Source organism: Ailuropoda melanoleuca, chromosome 1 (assembly GCF_002007445.2).
Source record: "Ailuropoda melanoleuca isolate Jingjing chromosome 1, ASM200744v2, whole genome shotgun sequence".
NCBI lineage: Eukaryota > Metazoa > Chordata > Mammalia > Carnivora > Ursidae > Ailuropoda > Ailuropoda melanoleuca.
Genome location: NC_048218.1, coordinates 184,878,515 through 184,890,940, shown reverse-complemented (window position 1 = coordinate 184,890,940; position 12,426 = coordinate 184,878,515). Strand labels below are relative to the sequence as shown.

Below are 12,426 nucleotides of genomic sequence, written 5' to 3'. Positions count from 1 at the left end.
TTCTCTTTTTGCTGGTACCCAGTACTGCTTTTGAAGTTTGTGGGTTGACTGATGGAGTCTTCGGCGGTACCATTATAAATCTCTTCGTTGATACCCCTTTCTTTTGGCTGGCTTAGTTTGCCGCAGAAAACGCAAATATGTGCTTTTGTTCTTTCCTCCATTTATTCAACTCTAGGATAAATTCAGGCGCGAAGATAAGCCAACTGCCTCTCTCTTTATTTCCAGGCTAATGATTTCTTTGTAGTTTAATAGATTAAATTTACTATCAGGGTTAGAAATAGGTTTTCTTCTGACTTGAGACTCCGTTCTGGGTTTACCTAATGATGTTGCCATTGCTCTGGGTTTCTTCTCAATCTCTTCAGTAGCTTGAGATATTTAATGGGAAAAACCACACAGTATCTTACATGTAGAAGTCTGTTTTTCTACTGACCAAGATATAAAGTGCCAAGGTTGTTTTTTCTTAAGGCTTTGCATGAAATAAAATCAGTTAAAGTATAATTTGTAAAGCAAATTATTTTTGTAGTGTATAAATCTACCATGCAGAACTGGAAACCATTTAAAATACCTTCTCTTTTCTCTCTTTTTTAAAAGCTTTTAAACAAAATAGTAAATAACTTCCTTTTATGAACTCTTTTCCCTTTTGAAAACAAAATTATCCTCATGAGTTAGTGTCTGTGTGAAACTATGAATTGTTCTGTACTTTATTGCCAGTATATTAAACAGGACTGCTCCGTCAACAATAAAATGGTGTTAGGGAGAGAAAATGAGTTAAAACTTCATTTTGTATGGTCTGAGAAGCTTGCCAATTTATAAAATTTTTGATAGTCCTCTATTGCTATGTCTATATAAGGCAGATATTTTCCTTCCATAACATAATGAAGATGTTTTCTATGATGCACTTCCAGTATTATAAATAGGTGTTGTGTGTCCAACAACAAGTGACAATGAAGTCACATTCAGTGCAGACTACACAGTGCTTACCTGTGGACACCTGAGAGAATAGACGAGGTCCCCCTCTGTCCCCAGGGCCTCTGATCTCAGCCTAGCTAAACTCCATAATTATCCCTAGCCCATTAGCCAAGCCTTGCTCCTCAGCTAAGAAAGTTCTGAAAGGCAAGCAGTTAATCCAATTTAAGGGTCTCACATTTCATCAGTCAGGCTTAGAATTGGTCCAGTGGGAAAAGTTTTTTCAACGAACTGAAGTCGGAGTCTAGGGAGTAAGTGCACATTTGAAAAACTGTTTAAATTTTATCACCTCTTTTGAATTGCTACCCACTGCTCTCTCCTCTCACCACACCCTGTTCTCTTAGCAAGCTGAATTTTTGTCACAGCTCTTACCACCTAATGTATAATTCAGTTATTATGTTTATTATTCATTATCTGACTTATTCTACTAAAATGTAAGCTACAGGAAGTTAAGGTCTTGTTTTGTTTACTGAGGTAGCACAAGAGCCTAAAACACTGCCTGGCACACAGTTGACTCGATAACTACTGATTGAATTGGGGACTTTGATGGTATCAAAAAGCAGCCGTTAGCCACAACAAGATTCCTTTGAGTCTCTTTGCTCATGAAACCTTTAGGGACAATAATAAAGCAAGAGTGAAGCTAACCCTCAAAACCGTAAGCCATCCATGGTATGTGAAATATTGAGTAAGGGGAGGACAACACAGGTTAATCTGTGAAGTTGAGTCTGCATGTTGGAAGATGAGTGGTGTCACTGGCGTGAGTACGGCTGATTTTCACACTGTTTTCAGTGGTATTAGGCTGGCAGACCCTGTGACGGCTTCTTTATCTGGTAGTACATATGGGCCCCAAATACTGCCCTGCTTCGTTTTCTCAAACTGCACATGACTCGGTGCCACATAACTCTGTGGACAATGCATTATTCAGAAGCATGTCACCAAGTTTTATATTTCGTACATGCCTCCCTTCTTTTTGCCTCTAGAATAGTTCTGCATGTTTTATCATTATAATATCAGTCACAAAGAGATTGGGGAGGAGGAGATGGAATTGAGACTATGTTCATTTTCCATACTTCCGTTACCAAGTTTTGTGGGGAACTTGTTGAAACAGTTACCTAAAATTAGGTCAGCTGATGGTTCGTGGAATTCTTGGCTGTCTGTCATTAAAGATGGAGACCAGCTGTATCTTTTTTTTTTTTATTCCTTTTGGAAATCAGATCTGTAGAATTGTGTTGTTTTATTTATATGTATGGATTCTGAACAGAAGTTACTTCTTTTGAAAGTGGCAGTTTTACAGAATAAAACATTCCCGGCCCAGATGGGAGTATTGTTTTGCGGAGCAGGAAACTGTTCCACAAGTTGTGTGTTTCAGGAGGTCCTGTTTACAGTAGCTTGTAGCATAGGTGACAGAAGTAGTGTTAAGCAGATGCTTCCTCTCTTCTCTCTTGCACTTTGACTATCGAACACGCTATAGAAAGAGATGCAGGGCAAATAAGCATATTCCCAAATATGAACTAAAAGATTCTCCGTTTGTTATGTGTACACATTTCTGTTGATTCCTGTATTTTAGGAGACCTTCCAAAAATTTTATTAAGTCATTTCGGTCATGTTGGTAAGTACATATCGGCTTTGTCTCGATATGGTTATATATACGGTTGTATAGTTCATATGTCTCAGCTTCTGCTTAGTTTTATTTGTATAAGGATCTAATGAGTTTCAAAATGACTAACCAATGGTGTTGATTTATTAAGAATATATACCTCCTTTTGCTTACTTTCCATCAACAAGATGAAGTGCTTTGTTCTAACTTCCTTGAATGTCTTAACAGGAGCTAAAAAAGGTGTTACTCTTCTCTATCAGTACTTAGTCTGTTTTCTGTTATGCCCTTATTCTTATTCATGTGTTGATATGCATTTCAGCGCAATAAAATAACAAAAGTCTTGGTTGAAGAAGGAAAATGGTTCTGAGTTTGACCTTTCTGTTTTAATGATTAGTTTCCCATTATTTTCATAAAAAAAATAGGGATTTGTATTTATGAACACAACCCTTCTGTTGTGCTGAAGAGTGAAAGGAAGAATAGTTTTTTTGAGGTGGCTTCTTTGAGACCTTTTGCCTCAAGATTCATATCACAACTCAGTGAAAAGTGGAATGACTTTAATAATGTATTAAATGATCAATAAATGATGTTTTTAGTGGATAGTTTGGTAGCAACATGGCACGGTTGCTGTTAATCTTGTTTATACAGATACAACATGAGATCAATAAAGACATGAATGTGCATTTTATAAAAATGTCATTGAATATATTTTTTTAGTTTCAAGAACTTAGGAAACTTCCGGAAGCAAGTTTTGATTGAAAAAAAAAACTATAGCAAAAATACTCAATAATATTATATTTTATGTGTACACTCAGTGAAAATGTTAGGTTACAATATTTTAAAATCAGTTGCGTTTTATATGAACCTTAAAAAGCCCACTTGAAAAATACTTGTTTCCCTTCTTTCCAGGAGTTATAGATCCATAAAACAGTGTCAGTCTTTGTGTCCATTCCCAGTGTGCTGCATTAAATTAACACATACCTTTAATGGATGGAAAAGTTCTTTTTTTCCTTGCCAAGGTAGTGGTAAGATAGTCACTGGCAAGTTATATTTTCCGTACTTCATAATAAGATATACATTTTCTATAATGAATGTTCTTCTATAAATAGTATTAGTCCTCTAAAATAAATGAATCTAGAAAGTCCTGATGGTATCACAGAATGATAACTGCAAGTTGGTATGATGATGATGTGCCCCACTCATAAATAGTATTTCACTTTATCTGGAACTCAACCTGTACTGCTTTTAGCACATTCACTGAATTTTCATGGGTAATTAATTCTGCTTTACCTCATGTGGACTTGCCATCAGTTTTTAAGGATCTGAGTTTATACCTCACGTAACTCAGTAGGGCTTATATTTAGAGATTTTTAACCTTTAATAAGCTGGCAGGAGATATTTCTTCAGTACTAGACATCCTCAAAATGTTACTTACTATATGTTTCATGAATTCAGGTGGATTCTAAGGACGATAAAAAACTATTGGTGTTACTAGATAATTTCATCAATTGGTCATTCTAATTGTAGTCAATGCTACTATCTCTATATCTTGTTAAAGGCTGCCAACTAATCATTAAATTTTTTTTTATCTTTAGATTGTCATAATGGAAGTGCAAGGTTTGAAGTCCGTTGCTCCCAACCGAATTGTTTACTGTACAATGGAAGTGGAAGGAGGAGAAAAACTGCAGACAGACCAGGCTGAAGCCTCAAGGCCACAGTAAGCCAGCTGAAAAAAAATGTTCCCCTTCCAAAGAAACATGGTTTATTTATTTGCAGCACTGTGTGGTTTTATACTCTGAAACAGTTATTGGTTAGCTTTGTTTCCACGGTGTTAGAATCCTTGTGTGCCTTTCTAGATAAGGATGCTATAATCAGAGCTGTAGAACCCCTATGTCGTACAGACAGAGAATCTAACTTGTAAATGAGGAGCTCGTTATTTGGCAAGTAAATGTTTGTAAGTCATTTAAAAGGAAGGCATGTGTTATCATGTCCTGGTGCTTGATCCTGTTTCGGTTTCTAGAAAAAAAAAACAAAAACATAAAATCTTTTCCATTTCCAGGTATTACTGATGACCATAAACACTGATGATGTTCAGGTGGATACAATTTTGCAGAGTGTCTTAGAATACTTAGGGAATAGGCTAGAGTTAGAGAACCAATTAATGACAGCCACACAGTAATCAGAAGCTAAAGCTGTTCTTTGCTGGCAGTTTTAGGTTTCAAATTCTGGAAATGAGTTTAATTAAGTTTGGAAGATGTTCTTTTTAACTGATTGAAACTTGGGAAACATCACAGTCTCTGGTAGAAATAACCATACTAGTCTGAGGAATTCGAGTCAAAATTGCCTGGCTTTCATTTGTACACTGCCTTTAGAAAAGATTTTTTTCCTTCCTTAGGGCTTAGGATTTTTGTCTTTTTACAGCATGATGATGTGGCCTGTTCATTCAGGAAACATCTATTCAGAACCTAGCTAGGCAATGGTTAGATAAAGGTGAACAAAAACTTTCACTTTCCCTAGGGCAGGCACAACTTTAAGTTGGGGACACAGATGCAAGTGTAATAGGACAGATACGTGCAGAGTATTATGAGATGGAGAAGAAGCAAGTTGCAACTTACCATCCTGCCTTATAAAAAGTCCTACAGGTCTACCCCTAACCAGCCTTTCATTACCTCTAGGAACTCACCTAGCCCTTCTCCTCCCTGGTCAGTTACTGGACTTCACGTAATTTCTCAAACATATCATTACACTTGCTTTTCCCTCTGCCTGCCTTCCCATGTATCTTTGTATGGCTGGATCCTTGGTATCAGACATTTCTCCAAAGAAGACCTACAAATGACTAAGAGACACATGAAAAACTGCTCAACATCACTCATCATCAGGGAAATAACAAATCAAAACCACAGTGAGATACCACCCCAGGCTGGTCAGAATGACTAAAATTAACTCAGGAAACAACAGATGTTGGTGAGGATGTGGAGAGAGGGGAACCCTCTTACACTGTTGGTGGGAATGCAAGCTGGTGCAGCCTCTCTGGAAAACAGTATGGAGATTCCCTATGATCCAGCAATTGCACTACTGGGTATTTATCCAAAAGATATAAACATAGTGATTTGAAGGGGCACATGCACCCCATTGTTTATAGCAGCAATGTTCGCAAAATATGGAAAGAGCCCAGATGTCCATTGGTGGATGAACGGATAAAGATGATGTGTGTATATATATAATGGGATACTACTCAGTCATCAAAAAGAATGAAATCTTGCCATTTGCAATGATGTGGCTGGAACTGGAGTATATTTGCTAAGTGGAAAAAAAGAGAAAGACGAATACCATATGATTTTACTCATTTGGAATTTAAGAAACAAAACATATGAGCATAGGCGAAAGGAAGGAAAAATAAAAACAGGGAAACCATAAGAGATTCTTAACTATAGGGAACAAACTGAGGGTTGCTGGAGGGGAGAGGGTGGAGGGATAGGGGTAATTGGGTGAAGGGCATTAAGGGGGCATTTGATGTAATGAGCACTGGGTATTATATGCAACTGATGAATCACTAAACTCTACCTTGAAACTAATAATACACTACGTTAAGTAACTTGAATTTAAATTTAAAGAAAAATCTTAACTCAGGGCACTTGTGTATCTCAGTTAAGCATTCGACTCTTGATTTCAGCACAGGTCTTGATCTGGGGTTGTGAAGTTCAAACTTTTGCATTGGGCTCCACGCTGGGCATGGAGCCTACTTAAAAAAAAAAATCTTAAACCTCACTTGCTGAGAACACCTCTTTTAGATAACCCAATATAAAGCAGGTACTTTCTGGCTCATTTTAATCTTTAATATGCTTCTTATCTGTTCGTTTTGTATTTCCCCCTTGAGAAAAGGGCAGATATCTTGTCCTGTTTGATCTTCTAGTACCCAGTAGGCTGTCAGAATTTATTCAGTTGCTTGCGCTTATGACTTTAAGTCACAATAAATATTGAAGGGCATAGTATTTACTCCTGCAGGCAAATAGAGTTGAGTTACAATGTGACGATAAAGTGAAAATAATGAGAATAAACAACTCTTTTAAGAGATTCTTTAAACCGAAGAGGAGGCTGTGAGATAGAAGGCAATTGATTGGGGCTATTTTTGGCAGGGCATATGGAGTCAAGGAAGAGGCTCGGTTTTTGTTGTAAAGGTCAGTTGTATTAGTCTGTATTAGTATATTCACGGAGTTGTGCAACCATCAACAATTCTAGAATGTATTCATCACCTCAAAAAGAAGCACTGTACCCTTGACCTATCAACCTCAGATCACCCCATCCTTACCAACTAAGTGACTTTCTGTCTCTATAGATACACCTATTCTGGGCATTTCAAATAAATAGCATCATATAGTATGTGCTCTCTTATGACTGATTTCTTTCCCTTAACATGATGTTTTCTGCTTCCTCCATCTTCTGGCATGTATCAGAACTTAATTTCTTTTTTTTTTTTTTAAAGATTTTATTTATTTATTTGACAGAGAGACAGCCAGTGAGAGAGGGAACACAAGCAGGGGGAGTGGGAGAGGAAGAAGCAGGCTCCCAGCAGAGGAGCCCGATGCGGGGCTCGATCCCAGATCGCTGGGATCACGCCCTGAGCCGAAGGCAGATGCCCAACGACTGCAGTACCCAGGCGCCCCAGAACTTAATTTCTTTTTATGACCAAATCCTAGTGTAGTGCATGTATGTATATGCCACGTTTTGTTTACCCATTCGTTTAGATTGAGGAAACTTGGGTTGGTTCCACCTTGTGGCTACTGTGAAAGCTGCAACTGAAGTTGTACAAATATCTGTTTGCGTTCCTGTTTCCAGCCGTTTCAGGTACACACATAGGAGTGGGATCACTGGACCGTGTAATAATTGCATGTTTAGATATTTGAGGATCCACCAAACTGCTTCCCACAGTGGTAGCACCGTTTCATATTCCCACCGACAATGTGTAAGAGTTTCAATTTTTTCACATTCTCACCAGTGTGTATTATTTGCCCTATACACGGTCATTCTAGTAGGGATGAAGGGGTTTCTCACTGTGATCTGATTTACACTTTGCTCCTGACTAATGATGTTGAGCATATTTTCACATATTGCATTAGCTATTTGCATGTTTCTTTAGAGGAATATCTATTTAAGTCTTTTGCTCCTTTTTTTATTGAGTTGCCTTCTAAGTTGTAAGAGCTATTTACATATTCTAGATGTTAGATTCTTATATATGATTTGCAAATCTTTTCTCCCATTGTGTGGATTATCTTTTTATCCATTTCATTGTGGTTGCTTATGCTTTTGGAGCCATGTCTAAGAATCTAGTGCTCAATCCAAGGTCACAAACATTTAGCCCCATGTTTTCTTCTAAGACTTTCATAGTTTTACCTCTTACATTTAGGTCATTAATCAATTTTAGAGATTTATTTCAAGAAAGAGTACACCTGCATGTGCACAAGCAGGGAGAGGGGCAGAGGAAGAAGGAGAGAAAATCTCAAGCAGACTCAGCACTGAGCGTGGAGCCCCATGCTGGGCTCAGTCTCACAACCCTGAGATCATGCCCGGAGCAGAAACCAAGAGTCGGCTGTATAACCTACTGAACCACCCAGGTGCCCCTCATTAATCCACTTTTAAGTTGGTTTTTATTTGTGGTAGGATGTAAGGGTTCAACTTCCTTTATTTGCATGTGACAATTGAGTTGTCCAGTTCTTAAGTTGAAGAAACTATTCAATTCCAATGAAATGTTCTTGGTGCCCTTTTGAAAATCAATTTTCCATAGATATATGGATTTTTTTCTGGACTCTGAATTGTATTACATTGATGTCCTTATGCTGGTACCACATTATTTTGATTACCATTGCCTTGTATGAAGTGCGTTTTGCTTTTGTTTTTGTTTTTTTGGCTTTGTGTGACATTTTAAGATCACGAGTATGTGTCTTCCAGCTATGTTCTTTTTCAAGATTATTTTGGCTATTCTGAATTTCCATATGACCTTTAGGATAAATTTGCCAATTTCTGTAAAGGTTTTGAAAATATCTCCAGCTGGGATTCTCATAGAGATTGTACTGAATCTGACCAGTTTGGAGAGTACGGTCTTCTTAACTAACAATGTTGTCTTCCTATTCATGAACATAGAGTGTCTTTCCAGTTATTTAGACCTTTGTTTCTTTTAACAATAGTTTGTAGCTTTCAGAGTGTAAGTTTTGCACTTCTCTGGTTAAATTTATTCCTGGTATTTTATTGTTAAGTTATTTTGGATTGTTTAAGTATATAATTTTTTTAATGTTGATCTTACATGCTGCACCCTTGCTGAACTTGTTAATTCTAATGGTTCGTTTTTTATTAGATTTCTTAGATTTCTTTCTATATAAAATCATGTCATCTGCAAGTAGTGACAATCGTATTTCTTTCTGCCTGATCTGGATGCCTTTTATTTCATTTTTTTGCTTAATTGCCTGCCGGGAATGGCCAGCAATCCCTCTACCAATAGATGAAAGATTACTCCAAACTTTGCTGTGAAAGAGAGAAGGGCAAGGGTCAACGGTTGCAGGCGAAGACCCTTTGCTCTTCTTTGCTCCAGCTTTTATTGGCCCTTCAAGATAATCACAAATCCTTATCACTGTTTCTCAAGCACCTGATGTTGACAAGGGGTCTTACTGAAACTGGGAGGATCTGTTTACTGGAAAGATGTGGCATGCTAATTTGAGCTCCTTCTAGGAGTTCAGCTAAACACAGCCTGAGGGACAATGCCTACACGTCTTAGATCGCAGGCTGACTGTTTGGGCTAGGAAGGCTTCGGGAAGGCAACTCCACGTGACATTTCAAGGGCGGAGTGAACCACATAGTCCTCGGCATTCCAAAGGCCTATGCCCTTCTCTGAAACCTTCCTTGCCCTCGGCGGCCTCTGTGTTACATTTTAGCAAGCCAAGTATTGTGGCTGATTTCATACTCTACATTAACCCCAACAATTGCCCTGACTAGTTCTTCCACTGCAGTGTTGGGTAGAAGTGGCAGGAGTAGACATCCATGCATTCTTCCTGATTTTAGTAGGAAAGCATATATTTTTCATGATTAAGCATAATGCTAGCCCTGGATATTTTGCAGATGCTTGTTAACCAATTTGAGGAAGTTCCTTTCTGTTCATGGCTTTGATACTGTTTTCATCATGAAAAGGTATTGTACTTTGTCAGATGCTTCCCCTGCCTCTGTTGAGATAGATGATCATATGGGTTTTGCTTTTTATCCTATTGACATGGTGCATTACATTATTTAATTTTTAGGTGTCAAGCCAACCTTATATTCCTGGCATAATTTGCACCTGGTCATGATATATAATTGTTTTTGTTACTGCATTCAGTTCTCCAGGATTTTGTTAAGGAGTTTTGCATTTCTTTAAAAAATAGTGGTCTGTAATATCTTTTTTTTCCCTGACCTCTCTATCTGATTTTATATTGACCTCATAGAATGAGTTTGGAAGTGGTCTCTTTCTCTCTCTCTCTTTTTTTTTGAAAGTATGAACAATTGGTATTAACTCCTTAAATGTTTGGTAGAATTTACCAGTGAAGCCCTCTGTGGCTGGGCTTTTCTTTGTAGGTAATTCTCTATTACTGATTTGATCTCTTTGTTGTAGAACTATTCAGTGTGTTTCTTCTTGTCAGTTTTAGTGTTCGGTGTCTTTAGAGTAATTTGTCCATTTCATTCAAGTTACCTAATTTATTGGCGTACAGTTGTTTATAGTATTCATTTATATTTATTTCCATAGAATATTCCGTCTTTCATTTCTAAAATGAATTCAATGAATTCTAGTATTTGAATCTCCTTTTTCTTAGTCTATCTAGCTAAAAAATTTATTTTTAGAAAACCCAACTTTTGTTTCATTCATCTCCACTCTAATCTTCTTTATTTCTGTCCCTTTTTTCCTTTAGGTTTAGTTTGGTCTTCTTTTTCTAATGTCTTAAGGTGAAAGTTAGGTTTTTGAGTTCAGCTCTTCTTAATATAGACATTTACAGCTATAAATTTCCTTCTAAGCACTGCTTGAACAGCATCCCATAAATATCAATATGTTCTCTACGTTTTCACTCAGCAAGGAGACTTGTATCAGGAAAATGTGTTATTTGTATAGTAAATAGTCAGTGGAAGAAGTTTCTTAGTAGCAAGAAAATAAAAGACTCAGATCCTACCATGCCCCCCCCTCCCCCAGTGACTGAGGGAATAGAAGTCACTCCTGAAACCTATTGGGAACACAACAGTATGTCACCACTCACTGATTGGGAAGCTCTTTTATGGCAATTCTATCATTTTTTCTAGGTGTCTGAGTTCAGGCTGCTGTAATAGAAATACTGTTTTAATACTGGGTGGCTTAAACAACAAACATTATTTCTCACAGTTGTGGATTCGAGAATTGTGAGATCAAGGTGCCAGCATGGTCACATTCTCAGTGAGGACCCTCTTTCTGGGTAACAGAAGGCCACCTTCTTGCCAGGTCCTCACATGATGGAGATTGAGCGAGCTTTGGCATCTCTCCATCCTCTAATAGGGGCATGAGTTCCATCATGGGGGCTCCATCCCCACGACATCATCCACATTGTTTACCTCTCAAGAGCCCCACCTCAAGACATTATCACCTTAGGGATTAGAGCTTCAACATCTGAACTTTTGGGGGTTGCACATTCAGGCCTCTCAAAATTCATGTCTTCATCTGGGAAATGGGTTATTCTATCCTAACAGCCCCAGAGGTTTCACCTCATTCTAGCATCAGTTCTGGAGTCTAAAATCCAAAGTCTCATCTAAATATTATCTAAATCAGATATGGGTAAAACGAATTATGATTCATTCTGAGGCAAAATTCCTCTCCAGCTGTGAACCTGTGAAACCAAATAAGTTATATGCTTCGTGAGAACAGTGGTGGGAGAGGCACAAAATAGATATTCCAGTTCAACAACAGAGAAATGAGGAATAGAGGAGTGGATGACAAGTCCCAGGTAAATCTAAAATCTAGCAAGATAAACTCCTTTAGACAGTAAGGCTCAAGAGTACTGTCCTTTGGTTCCGTGCTTTGCTTTCTGGACCCACTAAAGCAGTGGTCACAACTGTGTGGTTCTGCTGGGTGGGTGTTTTGCTCCTGCAGCTTCTGGTAGCTCTCATGGGGCATGTTGAAACCAAGGCCACGGACCCATCCACAAGGCCCTGGTGGGCAGTGGTCTAAGCCTTTGAAACTGAGGTGGAGATAGTCCTATCGGTGTCCTGCCAATTCCTGCAAACCCTTACAGGCTTGTTGCACTAAAGGCCTGTGCTGAAATTGGCAGCCCTGATGATCTCTGAATCACCTTTAAGAGTCATTCCTCCCTTGCCTTGAAGACTAGAATGTGTTCATAGCTGAATCTCTGGTCCAGTTTTGTAGGGTCCTGAGGAGTTCATCAGCCTTCCTACATTTCTTTCTATCTCCTTCACTTTAAACCAACAGTGTTTCTGCTGAGATGGTTAAGTTCATGGTTCATACCTAAACTTACCTCCTTATCAGATGGCTGGTCTACCACACCTTTAGTGTTCCCTTCTGAACATCCTTTCTCATGGACAGGCTGAGAATCTTTAAAATCTTGATGAGCTGGTAACTTTTTTGCATAACAATTGTCTTTATTCATTTTCTCTTACTGCATTTTACTGTAAGCAGTCAGGAACAACCAAGATGCTCCTTCAACACTTAGAAATTTCCTTCGGTTAATCTCTAGTTTCATTGCATGGAAGTTCTACATTTTATAAAACACTAGAACATGAACCCAATTCAGCCAGGTTCTGTGCCACTGATAACAAAGATAATCTTGCAGTTTCCAGTAACATGTTCCTCATTTCCACTGAGACCTCAT

At 38.2% G+C, this 12,426-nt stretch overlaps 1 protein-coding gene across 8 annotated transcripts in view; it reads left to right on the top strand.

Annotated features, from left to right (window-relative positions):
- Nucleotides 1-12,426, top strand: part of CADPS2 (calcium dependent secretion activator 2) — a 544,075-nt gene that overhangs the window by 228,987 nt on the left and 302,662 nt on the right. For all 8 annotated transcript variants that reach the window (XM_034671263.1, XM_034671268.1, XM_019799438.2 and 5 more), the window contains exon 6: nucleotides 4,156-4,277. In XM_034671263.1, the coding sequence (XP_034527154.1) occupies nucleotides 4,156-4,277 (122 nt within the window). The remainder of the gene's footprint in view (nucleotides 1-4,155; nucleotides 4,278-12,426) is intronic.